This window comes from Anas acuta, chromosome 3 (genome assembly GCF_963932015.1).
Source record: "Anas acuta chromosome 3, bAnaAcu1.1, whole genome shotgun sequence".
Classification (NCBI taxonomy): Eukaryota; Metazoa; Chordata; class Aves; order Anseriformes; family Anatidae; genus Anas; species Anas acuta.
In genome coordinates, this window is record NC_088981.1 from 9,609,873 (window position 1) to 9,624,455 (window position 14,583).

At 47.7% G+C, this 14,583-nt stretch overlaps 1 protein-coding gene across 6 annotated transcripts in view; it reads left to right on the forward strand.

The window, feature by feature from the left end:
• Positions 1-7,115, forward strand: part of MEIS1 (Meis homeobox 1) — a 105,790-nt gene extending 98,675 nt beyond the window's left edge. For 4 of the 6 annotated variants that reach the window (XM_068675638.1, XM_068675640.1, XM_068675637.1 and 1 more), the window contains 3 exons: positions 1,702-1,764; positions 2,997-3,082; positions 5,541-7,115. In XM_068675638.1, the coding sequence (XP_068531739.1) occupies positions 1,702-1,764; positions 2,997-3,082; positions 5,541-5,824 (433 nt within the window). In that variant the 3' untranslated portion in view covers positions 5,825-7,115. Of the gene's footprint in view, positions 1-1,701; positions 1,765-2,996; positions 3,083-3,350; positions 3,447-5,540 lie in introns of all 6 variants that reach the window. The other 2 variants (XM_068675642.1, XM_068675641.1) reach the window with 2 other exon arrangements.
• The last annotated feature ends 7,468 nt before the right edge of the window (positions 7,116-14,583 follow it).

A 14,583-nucleotide genomic window follows, 5' to 3' on the forward strand; every position in this document is an offset into this window, starting at 1 on the left:
TTGAAGGGTGTTTTTTTTGTTACTGGGAGTGTGTACAAAAATTGATACAATACTGTTGCTGACAAAACATGACCTAGTTCAGGTGTAAGGTTTCCAGCACGGCGCCTGGAATTTGTGCCTTTGTGCGGTGGAACATTTTGAGCCCGTTTGGTCGAGACAGCCTTGATTAGGGCCCAACATCTTGATTAATTTTTGCAGGAGCTTTTGCATAATGGGAAGCAGCCAGGAAGGGGAGATAGGAGGAACCCCAAATTGCCCCTGCTGGTCTTTGATGATGGCAAAACAAACAGCCCCGTGTGGTGTTTTGTGATGGTTATCCTGGCCGGTGTCAGGGAAGGGGTGGGCACCGTGGTTCCTTTGGGAGCGTCCCGGTGGCTTTATCTCTGCTGTAGGAGAGCTCTTGCTAAGCCACAGCAAGGAAAGGCAACAAAACCAAGCTCCAAGTATCCCTTTGTGTACTTTAGCACTACGTTTTGCAAAGCGTAGCGTGGTTTTACCCGTGCTCACGCTTCTTCCTTTCCTAGTAAATATTGAGGAATACATGTTTTTGTTATTATTTCTCTCTTTCAAAGAATGTAAAGTCTGGTTAAGAGGCTTTGCCATAGCGTAATTAAATCTCGATGGAGATTTTTTCCAAATGGTTTTTAACTAAGCTTGCTGATTAGCAAAACCACAAGAGAAGTTCTTCTAGCACTGCTGGGACAGGTTTCCAGCCATGCTTTTGAGACTCCTGATTTCTGTGCCACCAGGACTACACACTGAGGAGACTGGGGGCACTTGTGATCTTTCCCCTCATTCTGTTTTGCTCCAAATTTTTTTGAGTATTCCTTCCCCAAATAGGCATTACAAGACCCAGGCGAAGAGCTAAAAAAAAAACACGAGGAGTACAGTTGCAGAGGACTGTTTTTAAAACCGACCGTACCTTTTTTATTTCCAAAGATCTGCTTTTCATTGTTCGTGGGGAATTTTCAGTAGTCCAGTAATTACAGTTTAACAAGATGTTTGCTGTAAATGGTCAGGCCTAGCTGGAGAAAACAGGATTATAAATTCAATTACTGTAAAGCTATGACCTCGCCTTGACCCCTCAGACTTTGCATAAAGAGAGGAGGGGGGGGTAAAAACCCACCAAGAAATGGCTACAAGGAATGCAGGGCTCTGAAGTCCCCAGCAGTGTGACTTAGTGGTGATAAAACTCCAGACGTTCCCTCATTTGATGGTGTTCTGCCATCACAGTTCATTATCTTAATAGTGGGCATTAAAAGAGAATTAGGTTTGCAAGAGGTAGGGGAAGGTTTTGATAAAAAAAAAAAAAAAAAGTGGAAAAAGGAGGAGGACATAAGACAGAAATGTCACTAATTAGGGGGAGGTAGCAGATGCCCTTACGAGCATCCCTCCGTCGCCACCCGGTTTTTGTGCTCCGCTCTGAATCGCGAAGAGTGTTGCTGGTATTGTTTCCTGAAAACTCCGCTAATTCCCCCATGAAAAGATGAAATGGAAGTGTCCGACTGTGGTAAAAGCAGGCAAACATAAATCAGCTCGGAAACCCCAAGCCTGTACTCTCGGAGGTCACCAGGGGTTGCGGGGTTGGCTGTGTCTGAAGCTGCACGCAGCCCAGTTGCGAGCCCCGCGTTGGGGCACGGGCTTGGGGACGGCTGGAAGTCGCCCCCTCCGTAACCGTTTGCTTCCCTCTTTTTGTTGCAGGTTTATTAATGCTAGAAGAAGAATAGTTCAGCCCATGATAGACCAGTCCAATCGAGCAGGCAAGTCCCCAGTAGTAACCATATTCGAGTCACGCAGGCAAAAACCATCCTCGAGCCATTCACCGGGAGGTCCATTACCTGGTAAATAAATGAGAAATGAATGCTGGGAGTGATTGACAATTAAAATAAAACCAGCTTTGTCTCATTGCAAAGCTGATAGTTTTAACACGATGAAAATATTTTGGGAAAAATAAAATGAAATTCAAAGAAGAAACTCCCAATTATCCGCTCCATGACCGGACTTTCTGAGCACATTCGGAATTAATGTTGTTCTTATTTTTTTTTGCATTTGTTTTGAGTTTTCCTCCCCAGCTCTTGCTGCTCCTGTGACCACTCCCTGGTGCATGGCTTGGTGTGGAATTGCTGTAAACTTTATTACCTGTCAAAAGGGCAAAGGGGTCAGAATCGCTTGTGGGACTCAGTAAAGTTCAAAGACATTCAATGAGGTAGAGCTTTATGTGCTTTAATAACCCAAGGCAGCTCACTTCTGAAGGCAGCTTTTAATGTACAGTTAAAACCTACGGTTCAGGTAGCGGGACTCGAGTACGGTCCTTTTGTCTCTCGTCTCTTCCTTTCGGTATCTGCCTGTTGGGATCCCAGAGTGGTTGGGTTTTCCTTTGGGGGGATTTATTTTTTAACCCAAAGTTTTGACGTGCCAGTCCTGCCTGGGATCTTGGCTCGCAGCTCCGTGTGGGTATTTGGCATTACCCGGGGTCCGTTTGGTTTTCTCAGCCTCCCTGCCCAGCTATCCGCGTCCGTCGCTGTCAAAGACGCCTTTGGGCGACGTGCTCTCTCCGAGCACATTTGATTATTTTGCCATTAGAGGTAAATCTCTGGCACGGACGTGTTCAGGTCCTGCTCTTGTAAAAGCGCACGGGCGTAATTTAACACACTGGGATTTCAGTGTGACTATTCTGGCCATAAAATCCGGCTCCTATGCAGGTCTTGGCATTGACGTCAGCAGCGGCAGCAGCTGGAGCGGGGGCTCATCGCGTCCCGATATTTCTGATGGCCAACTTCATTTATTTCCAAACTCACGGGAGGAAATTAAGCCCAAACTGCGCGAGCTTGTTAGTGCAGCCGCCTGATTTGAACCGTAGATGGTTTTTTCCCCACTGGCAGTCATCCTTGGGGTCCTTAGGCATGGGGCAAGGACTATGTGCGGCCGCGAGGCAACATGAACCCTTTTGAGCATTGTTAAAAAAAAAAAAAAACCCTCTGCGCTTTTCCAGTAAGTCAAGGCACACCCTACAACCCTGACGGGCAGCCGATGGGAGGCTTCGTGATGGACGGCCAGCAGCACATGGGCATCCGAGCGCCAGGTAAGCCCCGGGGTAGTGTTGGGCATGGATGGGCGACCGCCGCCACTGCGCCGCCGTCCTCCGCCCTCGTCTCAGCTGCCTCCTCGCCTCGCCTCGCCTCGCCTGTCTTCTGCTCGCCTTCAGCACCGTCGAGGGAGAGCGGGGAGCTTCTCCCTCGCAATTGCTCCTCGCCCCTGCGGAAGGCTGCGGTGTGGAAAGGGGGCTTTCGGCACTATCTGTTGACTTTGCTCATTCTCTGGCATCTTCTCGGATTTTTATCTCCCTCTAGGACCTATGAGTGGAATGGGCATGAATATGGGCATGGAGGGGCAGTGGCACTACATGTAACCTTCACCTAGGTACCCAATGGCAAAGCCAGGGGGAAGTAAGTACAAATGGGGTCTTTGTTCTCACTTTGTTCCAGGGATATTTTTTTTTCTCCGTGCATTTCCCAACGTTCTCCCTGCCCATAGCTTCATGCTTGTTCATTCCTCTCCGTCCCGCGCCTGGGCTCCTTCGGTTCCTTTTCCCTTCCCTCTGGCTCAAGCCAAGCTTGCCGGGCCGCGCAGCCCCTGCGTGTGCTGTCCGCGGGTGCCGCGGCGCGATGCTATTATACAGCACTGACCACATGACGAAACGAGCAGCAGCCGGGAGGTGGGGGAGCCCGTCGCCAAGGCAACAGACTGATTTGCAAAATGTAAGCAGTCTGCAGCAGTGCAGGGAGAGGAAAGAGCATGTCCCCAAAGTGTCATAAATCTGTCTAACCGCAGTTGATGCATGAGTTACATTTCTACGCTAACCTGCGAGACACCAAAAAGCCAAACAGAGACTTCTTTTAGGTAAAATAAACAGCAGCTTCACTTAGGGCGAGTTACGTTTTGGAAGGCGATCAACGAAACTTTGATTTTTTTTCAAGTTTATTTCTCTTTGTCTGTCCATCATAATGGGATTACGTGTGGCAAAGGAAAAAGAGAGAATACAAAATAGAGGTGTGCACAGCAGGCTATGGAGCTTAGCCCAGGCTAATTGACTATATCCAAATTAAGTATGCCATCACTTGCAGTGTGACAAATGGATTTGACTTATTCAGTATACAAAAATAGAGATCATTAATGCAATCTTCAGTGGCAGGCCTCGTGAAGAAAGCCTAGAAAAACTGTCCCAGATTTTTTTTTTTTTTGGCTCTTGTCTTTTTATAGGGGAAAAGACATACACATTTATTTTTTTTTAATTTAAAAAGTAAAGCAGTTTGAAACACTGAGGCACCGATACCATGTTTAAATCCGATACCATGTTTAAATGATGCTCAATTCTGTTTCTCTTGCTTTGTTTCTGGAGTTAAAAGCAGTTATTTGGGCATCTTTGTCGTGCCTCTGCTTATATTAAGGGAGCATTTGAAGTTACCAAGGCCAAGTGTGTTTCGGAGTTGTCTTCTCTGGGCGCGAGTCAAAAATAAGTTTCAACAATTAGCTGTGAAAACACTCCACCGAGCTTGGGAATGCAACAGCCTTATTACCTCATCATGGAAATTTCTAGCTTAGTTAATTTAAATATTGTTTCTTAGTTTCTGGGTCAATTAAATTTAAATGATGTATTTTATGCTTCGTGACCAATTAAATTAATAGGTTATTACAAAAAATATTATCATCTTTTTTGATTAAAGAGCTGTGAGTACAGTATATTTTATAAGCAATTTTCATTAGTTCAAAAATGTTCCTTTAGGCTAGATTAAGCAGCTATTCATTGCTAGAGCCTTGAGACCTGATTCCAAGGTGTTCAGAGCATTCACGGCGCACTATTACTTAGAACTAAAGCCAATTGAACCTACTTAGCAATAGCGTATGCCTTTCACCCTTGATGATTATGGAGCTTATAGCTCTCCGAAACAATACACCTGTCAGTTCCCATCAGCTATAGCAATCCAAGCAGAAGGCAGAGGCCCACGGAAAGCAGGAGGTTTTATTGTTTTAGGTCCAATTTTTCTTATTGTTCTCTCAGCCACTGAAAGGTTGACTGAGTTGCGCGTCTGATTTTTTCAGACAGAAGTGATCGCAGGGAAAGAATTAATTGATAACTGCCATTGATTTTTTTTTTCCACGTGTTTAAAAATACAGGTTTGATTTAACAATCGTCCTTAGTAATCCTATCAATTTCAGCTTCATATGAGGCCTTTGTTCAGCGACGTATGCGCTCGCTGTACGGCCCGTCTCTCACTGGCGAGAACTCTTGGGACAGATTCGGAGTAGCGGGGCTCGAGCACCAAGCAGATAGCTGCTGATAAGGGCTCCCCCTTGCCAGGCCAGGGCTGCTGCCACTTAGTGCCACCGCCCCGGGTGACATCAGCCGTCAGCAGGCCGGCTCTGCCCCCAGCACGATTTTGGATGGGAAGCATCTCCGTGGCACGTGGAGCACAAAGCGCCCACCGCCCCACGCAGAAGCAGTCCCCCCGCCACTCACCCCCGCCTCTTTCTCTCCGCAGGGCTGCAAAGTATGCCAGGGGATTATGTGTCTCGGGGTAGTCCAATGGGTATGAACATGGGACAGCCAAGCTATACCCCGCCCCAGATGCCCCCCCATCCTGCTCAGCTGCGTCATGGCCCCCCCATGCATACCTACATTCCTGGACACCCTCACCACCCAGCGATGATGATGCATGGAGGACCACCCCACCCTGGAATGCCCATGTCAGCATCAAGCCCCACAATGCTTCATACCGGCGAGCCGGCAGTGAGTGGACAAGTGATGGACATTCATGCTCAGTAGCTTAAGGGAATCCGCGTTGTCTGCAGCGGCGGTAGATTTCAAACATTGTCTTTCTGCAATGACTATGGAGTTCCGTTCTTGGCGTCGACTTTGGACCAAGGGACGTTCCTATTCTTCACAGGGACCCTGACAAGCAGGAAAACACCAACTGAAGTCAACTTCTGGGGACAAGCTAAATACCTATATAAGACATTAAGAGAACAAAGAGTGAAATATTGTAAAATGCTATTATACTGTTATCCATATTACGTTGTTTCTTATAGATTTTTTAAAAAAAATGTGAAATTTTTCCACACTATGTGTGTTGTTTCCATAGCTCTTCACTTCCTCCAGAAGCCTCCTTACATTGAAAAGAAGCCTTACACTTATCCTGCAAATGACAGAAAGGGCTTATTTGCAGGATTTTTAGAGCATTAAAATAACTATGTCAGGCAGAAGAATCTTTCTTCTATCCTAGGATTTCAGCCATGCACACTCTCTCTCTCTCCTTTCCTCCTCCTCCTCTCTCTCTCCCCCTTTCTCTCCCTTTCTCTCTGTCTCTCTCTCTCTCTCCCTTTCTCTCAGTCTCTCTCTCTTTCTAGCCTGGGGCGTGAATTTGCATGTCTAATTCATTTACTCACCATATTTGAATTGGCCTGAACAGATGTAAATCGGGAAGGATGGGAAAAACTGCAGTCATCAACAATGATTAATCAGCTGTTGCAGGCAGTGTCTTAAGGAGACTGGTAGGAGGAAGCATGGAAACGGAAAGGCAGTGTATTTGAAGCCTAATTGTCACATCAGAGCATCATTGTCCCCATGCAGCAACCACCACCTTGTACATCACTTCCTGTTTTATGCAGCTCGAAACATGGACTGAAGATTTATTTTTAATATGTTGACTTTCTTTCTGGGCAAAACATCAGTCGTGTGCATTTTTCCATAGTCCCATCATGGAGCATTTATGTATACATTGTAAATAAATTTTGTGCAAAAAGGACTGGAAAAATGATCTGTATTATTGCAATTTTTTGTAAAAGTAGCAGTTTGGTATGAGTTGGCATGCATACAGATTTACTAAGTGGGATAAGCTAATTATACTTTTGTTGTGGTTAAACAAATGCTTGTTGATAGCCTTTTTCTATCAAGAAACCAAGGAGCTAATTATTATTAATAATAATCATTGCACACTGAGTCTTAGAGTTTCTGATTGAAACAGTTTGGATTGTATAATAACTCAAAGCCCAGTTGTAGTAGTTTGAGTGCAGTAATGAAATCTGAATCTAAAATAAAAACAAATTATTTTTTGTCATGGTGACTCCACTGCTTGCAAAATTTGTTTCCTGCCCCACTTCAGTATTTGTAGCGATTCCCTCCCAAATTGTGAGCCAGGCAGCTACAAAACTCATCTAGCTCCAGAGATGTACCTATAATTTGCTCTTTAAATATCAGCTTCATATTTAAATAATGTAAAAGTGACGCTATGCTGCGTAAGGACACTCTGAACTTGCACTGTAAATTGTCAGGAGGGTAACTGTTGCCTGTTAATAAATTTAATGCCGTAGGGCATTAGCTCTCCTCAGCATATTGGGCAGAAATTTGTAAATAGTATTACCCCCCTCCAAATAATAATAATAATAATAATAATAATAATAATAATAATAATTTGCAGTTCTAACACGCAGTTTTAAATACTCCAGCCATCATTCCATCTCTTGCTGGATCTGAGCGTACTGAAGAAATAGGAAAATAAAACTTTGGAACCCTTGGCCGGGCAGAGCCTGTTTGTGAGCGAGCGCAGTGCTGTCACCAGGGGCTGGGGGCTGCTGGCCCCCGCTTCCACCCAGCCCGCAGCCCGCAGGGTGGTGGGGCTGCCCAAGCCCGGCTTTCCTTCAAAATAGGGTCATAGCTCCTAAAAATGAAATTAAAAAAAAAAAAATCAATTAAAATTGAATTCCTGCAGGTAGGAACAAAATATATAAATACTGTAATAAAGGCAAAATCGTGCACCCAGCTGGGGCTGGGGGCACCCAAGGGGCAGTGCCCGGCCCGGGGGGGTCCCCAGCAGGCCGGGGGAGCGGGTAGGGAAGCCCCCAAAGTGGGGTCCTTTCCCCCCGCAGCTCGCACCTCTTCCCCCTCTTTAAAGATAAAAATAATAAAAAAAAAAACTCTCAGTTTTCTTCCGCCCCCCCTTTTTTTCTTTTAAAGGGCCGATAGGAGGCTGCACATCTCAGCTCCCGCTTTGGGAGCCGGGCGTAATGACACTTTTCTGCCAAAAAGTGAATGAACGGGGCTTGCTTTTTGCTTTTTGCCTTTTTTTTTTTTTTCTTCTTCCTTTTTTTTTTTTTTCTGGTTTTGTTTTGTTTTGTTTTTTTTAATGTTTCTTGAAAGACAAAAACAAACCGCCCTCTTGCATGCGAGGGCACACGCGTCCCTTCCTCCCCGCAGAAGTGGGGCACAGACCTTCCTCCCTGGGACTTTTATTTTTTTGGGGGGGGCACATTTCAAATTAAAACCACTATTATATCCCAAGACATTTAATCAGCTGTAATTATAACACATTCAAAATGAAGAATATGCCTTGACAGTATTTTTATTGTTATTGTTCATCGCATGATGTTAGACAGCTTCAGAGGCACAGGAAAGAGAAGTAAACGGGTTACAAATAGGGAATTATCCCTCGTTTAGCATTAAAATTCATTTAGATAAAATTGCCACAAACATTTAAATGGGGAGATTAGTTCCCCCTCACGCCTTATTGCACTCTCTCAATGGCTCCGTTAAGAACATTTTACACGTTGGAAATTCCGCCTTTTCGGGCCGCTCGCTGTTTCCTAGCTACCCTCCTTTCACAGCGCCGGGGGAGGCCGCCGGGGGGGCCGAGGGGGGGGCCCGGCGGCGGCTCGGAGCTCGGCTGGGTCCCCGGGGGGGGGAGGTTTTGGGGAGTGTTTTTGGGGGGCGGTGGGGATGCGCGCCCCGAGGGACTGCGCGCAGCGCTGCGCGGGGACCTGGGGGCGGCGGGGATGGCCGGGGGGGGAGGAGGAGGAGGCGGAGGAGGAGGAGGAGGAGAAGGAGGAGGTGGAGGAGGAGGAGGAGGAGGAAGAAGGAGGAGGAAAGCCGGTTTCGACTGCCATCTCTTGGGGGCTCGGGAGAGTGCCGCGGGGGGGGCTCCGCGGCCGCCCGCGCAGCGCCGGCGCAAAGTTTGCGCATCCCCCGGCGAGCCTTTATCCCCTCCTTTGATTTTTGATTTTTTTTATTTTCTCGCCCGTTTTTCTGCAGTGGCCACCCCTCTCCCCAGGGGCTGCCGGAGAAGGGCGGGGTGTTGACGATGTCTGCTTTTGGGCTAAGAAACCTCACTTTTCGCCCCTCTCCTGCCTGCCTGCTTCCAATCCCCGGCCTCTGTTGCTCTCCGCTCGGCGCAGCGTGCAAAAACTGCGGGGTGGCCCCAAAAATAAAGCCACCCCCAACCTCCCACCCCCCCTGGCTGCCGCCCCCAACCCGGAGCGGGGCCGGGGCCGCCTGGGGGCGGCTGCGGGGCCGGGGCCCGGCCGCTTTGTGCGCGGAGCTTCCCTGGAAATAGCGGAGCGCCTGGGCGGCAGCTGCTGCCGGAGCCCCGAGAAACTCTTTGGGAAGAGCGGGGGAAAGAGTGAAAGGAGAAAGAAAGACTGTTCTTTTTTTTTTTTTTTTTTTCTTCCTTTTTTTTTTTTTTTTTTCCTTTGGTGCCATTTTGGATGTCATCTGTTACCTTGGTGACTGTGCTCAGCCCCCAAAGCCCCTGGATTGTTAGGAAAAAAAAAAAAAAAAAAAAAAAAAAGCCTGCTATTTCTGCACCGTCATTTATCACTGTCACCGCATAATGATTCCCCTCGCAGCTCCTTATTGATGTTTGTAATTGCATTATCTCATAAAGGGAGGGGGTGGCGGGCCGGGATGATCAATGGAGCCGCGCCGTGCATGCCGGGGTCAGGGGCTGCGGGGGGCTGCGAGCCCCCCCTGACCCCCCCCGGGCCGGCACCGGAGTCCCGGGACCGCAGCCGGTGTGCGGGGCCCGGCACCCCCCGGCGGGGCCGGCCCCGGGGGCACCGCGGCCCCAGGGGGGAGCTGGAAAAAAATAAAAAAATAAAAAAATAAAATAAACAACCCTTAGGCTCCCCCCCGGGGGAAATTAAGGCGGCTGGAAAATGAAGAGGATGGGGAAAAAGGGCTCGGAAAATCCGCCCCCCTCCCGGGAGGAGCGGACAGATGAACGCTTTTTGGCCGGTACCTGCGGGGCTGTGATTTTCGCCTTTTTTTTTTTTTTTTTTTTTTTTTACCTGTTTCTTTCAAAAGCGGAGGAGCCGCCGCCGCTCGCCCCCCGAAAGCAGCGCTCCCTAAAGCCACAGAGCCCGCGGGTGTCCCCCCCCAAGGCCGCCCCCCTTCGCTCCCACCCTGCCCCACGAAGCTTCCCAACGAAGTACCACCAACTCCTTTCCCCCCATCCTCGTCGCACGCCCAAAACTTAAAAAAAGATTTCTTCCCCGGCCGGGTATCCCGGCGGAAAATCCCAAAAGGTTGCCCCCACCCCCCAAAATAAATAAAAATAAATAAATAATAATAATAATAATAATGATCATTTTAAAAACCCACACATATGCAATATAGCACCAAAAACCGGGGATGCTGAGCCCGCCCCAAGCCCGGCACCCCCCGCAGCCGCCCCCAGCCCCGGGGCCAAGCAGCTCCTGTCCCCCCCAGGCAAATCCTGACCCCCCCGGGGCAGCTGCCCCCCCCCGGGCCCAGCACCCCCCCGGCTCCGGGCTGTCAGCAGCGCGCTCCCAGCCTCGGTGGTTCTGCTCTCTCCCTGATTTTTTTTATTTTTATTTATTTTTATATTTTTTTTTATCTTTCTCTATTTCCTCCAGGAATGAGAGTTGGCGCTACCGTTGGACTTGTAAAGAAACGCCAGTTGTCTGCTTTTACACAAACAGTCACGTTTCAAAATAAACTTTATAAGGATTCCAATTTTAAAGTAAACCAGTCGTCACGGCCAGGCAGCGGGGCGAAGACGTGCACTTGAAATCTGAAATGGGAACTAATCAAACTTAGCTATTTCTTCCCTTTCCTGGTCTGATAGTTTGCAATCTGGACTTCCATACTTTTTAAAAAAATAATATTTAGTGCCATAGCCCACGGTTAAAATAGTGAAAAATTAGTCTCGTTTCAGAAATTATTTATTTATAGAACGAACATGATTAAAACATAAAAAACACACAAACTGCAGCTGCAACAAAAAAACCCCACCGTGATTTACGATTATTAAATCTTTGATTGCCATGTTAATGTTTCTTTTTCTACCTTTCATTTGCATTTTAATCTATCGAATCTTTACAATTTTGCTGCCTCCTACTCGAATGATTGATTACACATCTGAAAGGAAAAAAAAAATCCTAAGCTTTCTGGGCGAGCTTCTATTTTTCCTCCCCCCTCCCTTTGCTGGTTAGCTTTCTGAAACCTTCCTCAACAATGTTAATGCAAGCAGGACAAATTAATTATGCTCTTTTAAATGTCAAAGGTATAAATAAAAACGCTCCCCCCACCCACCTCCCTCTCCTTTACCCCTCGCCCCAAATGGGAATATTTTTCCGAGCCGCTTGTTTTAAAAGCGAGAAGGAATCACCCTGGTAAAATACAATTAAAAGCAGCATACGCGCAGCATCGCGACTGTAAATAAATATTATTGCAGGGACATTTACCTGGGGGCTGTGTGGGGGGGGAAAGGGGCAGGGAGAGGCAGGGAGCGGGCGCAGCGGCAGCGCTTCCCTTCTCCGCTCGCCCCCAGCTTTGCCGCTGATCCCCTCCCTTGCCCCCCCTCAAAAAAAAAAAAATTGGGGTGGTTGGGGGCTGAGGGGTCCCCTCGTCTGGGGGAAGCCGGGGAAAGATGGTTATGGGGCACCCAAAAAGGTGCCACCTGCGGGGATGCGCCCACGGAGGGGAAACCCACGCGGGGATGCGCCCACGGGGGGTGCCCACCCGGGGGTGCGCACCTTTGGGTGCGCCCAGCTGGGGGTGTCCGGGGGGGGGCACCCACCTGGGAGATGCTGATGGGGAGCAGCCGGGGGGGACACGGCTGCCTGGGGATGCCCACGGGGGGATGCCCACCCGGGGGATGCCCACGCGGGGGCATTTTGGGGGAGGCGGTGGAAAAGGAAAAGGGATGGGGGAGGCTCCGCACCTGCGGGCGGGGGGAGAAAACCTTGTGGGCAGACGGGGAAATTTAGGGGAAAGAGGCGGCGGGTTGTTGGGAGAGTAATGGTGAGGTGTCCCGCGGACTGCAGGTTTATTGTGGGGCGGTAACTCCTGGATTTATTTATTGCCGGGGCCATATAATAAAGATAATGACCGCAAACTCGAGATAAATGCTTACGCCCGTAGCTGGTCAATTCTTTTTTATTTGAGAGAGTGATCCGGAGAGGTGAAAGTCATCTTCTCCCGACCACAAATATCAGTCTTGGTTTCCACCACGTTATAAACACGCCATGCAAATAGCGGGGCCGCTGCCGGCCCGGGGGGGCTGCCCCTTCCCTTCACCTTCTGAGCACCCGCCGAGGGCAGCGCCCAGGCGATGCGCCGGGGAGAAGGGCTGCCCCATGGAGAAATCACATTGAAACAGGAAAATGAAGGAAAGTAAAATAAGGTAAAATAAAATAAGGTAAAATGAAGTATAATAAAATGAAGTAAAATAAAGTAAAATAGAATAAAGTAAAAAAAGTAGAAAAAGAAAAATAAAATGAAGTAAAATAAAATGAAGTAAAATAAAATAAAAATAAAAATAAAATAAAATAAAAATAAAATAAAAATATAAATAAGAAAGGAGCCGGTGGCCTTGGGGAAATGCCCCTTGCGATGGGGCACGGCAGCGGGAGCTGGGGCTGAGGGTTGGCCGCCGCACCACTATCCGGGGCTGCTCCCATCCTGCACGCCGGGAAGACACCTGACAGAGGTGCGGGGGGGTAAAGGGAGAGAAAATGAATGAATGAATGAATAAATAATTAATTAATTAATTAAAAATACATAAATAAAAATTAAATAAAGAAAAAATAAAAATAAAAGAAAATTTTTAAAAAAGGGGAAAAAATAAAAAATTTGAAAAAAATGAAAAGAAAAAAAAAAAAAAAAAGGAAAAAAAAAAGAGAGGGAAGACTCTCGTGGTTCGTGCGGGGGGTAAAAGGAGCCGGCTGCAGGGTGCGAAGAGCCTCAGCCCTCGGCAGCCCGGCGCTGCCCCGAGCCCTGCCCGCAGCCGCCGGGAGCCGCAAGCGGCGGCCCCTCCGCGCAGCCCCGCCCGCAGCCCCCAGGGGCGAGCGCTCTGCTCCCAGCACGACAAGTTGTCTGTCTCACTTCAAAGGCTGATAACCTAATTGTTTCCAGAGTTTAAAAGTAATTAAGCTGTATTAAAGAAACTTAAATAAAAACCAGTTTTCTTCGCGCCGGGTCTCCGCTCATTCAGGCGGTGAGTGGGAGCCCCGTTTCTCGGAGAAATGCATTAAAAATCGTGCATTTATACAGCATATGCGAAAAATGTAAACAGATTTCGTTTTTGAAAGGGTATGGGTAAAGTGGTGGTAATTATGTATAATTAATGCTGAAGGGAAAATGAACACATAATAGGTTCCAAAGATTAAACCATCTGTAACTATCAGGGGAACTTTTAAAGTTTCTCTCTTTTTTTTTTTTTTTTTCAAAGACATCTAGTTCCTTTCGCTAAGGATTTTTAGATGTAAAAATTCAAGCCAATGTTTGCCTCTCCGAAGTATTCTGATTTGAGAAACAAATCCCTAAAAGGTTTCAGCAATCCTCAACCTACAACTTTGAAGATCATCCAATACAAAAATAAATCGAACGGTAATTTTAACCATTATTAAAGTTTGCAGCACTTAATTTAGTTACGTGCTGGCTTTCCATTTCTGATTACACCATAAGGAAGTTATTTTACTGAGAAATGTTAAGATAAAGTATAGGCATTCCCACACATTCTTTATATTTTTTTTCCTGGCATATATTTATTAGAGTCCACTCAATCTACTTCAATTGCTAGGTGATGCAGAATCACTGGAGCCTTTTTTTTTTTTTTTTTTTTCTCCAGCAACATGTTTGCAGGGTAGAAGCAGACTGTGAAGATGCTTATCTGCACACACGATGTCCAGCACAAGTGGAAATAAATTTAAATGTTTCTCCCATCTCGGATCAAGTTCGCAGAAGCAAACCCAGCACGTTTAGCGTCTGCAAACGGAGCTAACTTTGGTGATAGCACCAAAACCCATTGCTAACAGATCTGGGGGCACTGTGTGAGCTGTGACTTTTGCCTGAGAGTGTGCCCACCCCACCAGGTACATGGTACACATGGTGGCAGAGCCGCTGAGCCTCCCGTGCCAGTGGGACAGCTGCCAGCCCTGCAGGCTGGTTTGCAGGGCGGGTGCCTGGGCAGTGTGGGGCGAGCAGCTCAAGTGCTTAGGAGTGGCAGTGTTAGGACTGTTTGTCTTGCTATTGCATCCTCCTGGGGGGTGAAAATGCCTCGGCTGCTCCCGGTCCGAACTGCAGGTCTGGATGGTGCTGGATGTGGCTGGGGTGGTCTCACCCCAGGGGGAACGCTGCCTGTGGTGGCCAGCTGGCAATGTAAGGGGAGGTTTGGGCCGGCACCCCCACACCCTGTTTATTGCCTTTCTCTTTGAGAAGCAGGTTTATGAGCAATGGGACTGCTTTTCGAAGTGCACCCTGTGCAGAGATGCACGGCTTAACCCCTCAGA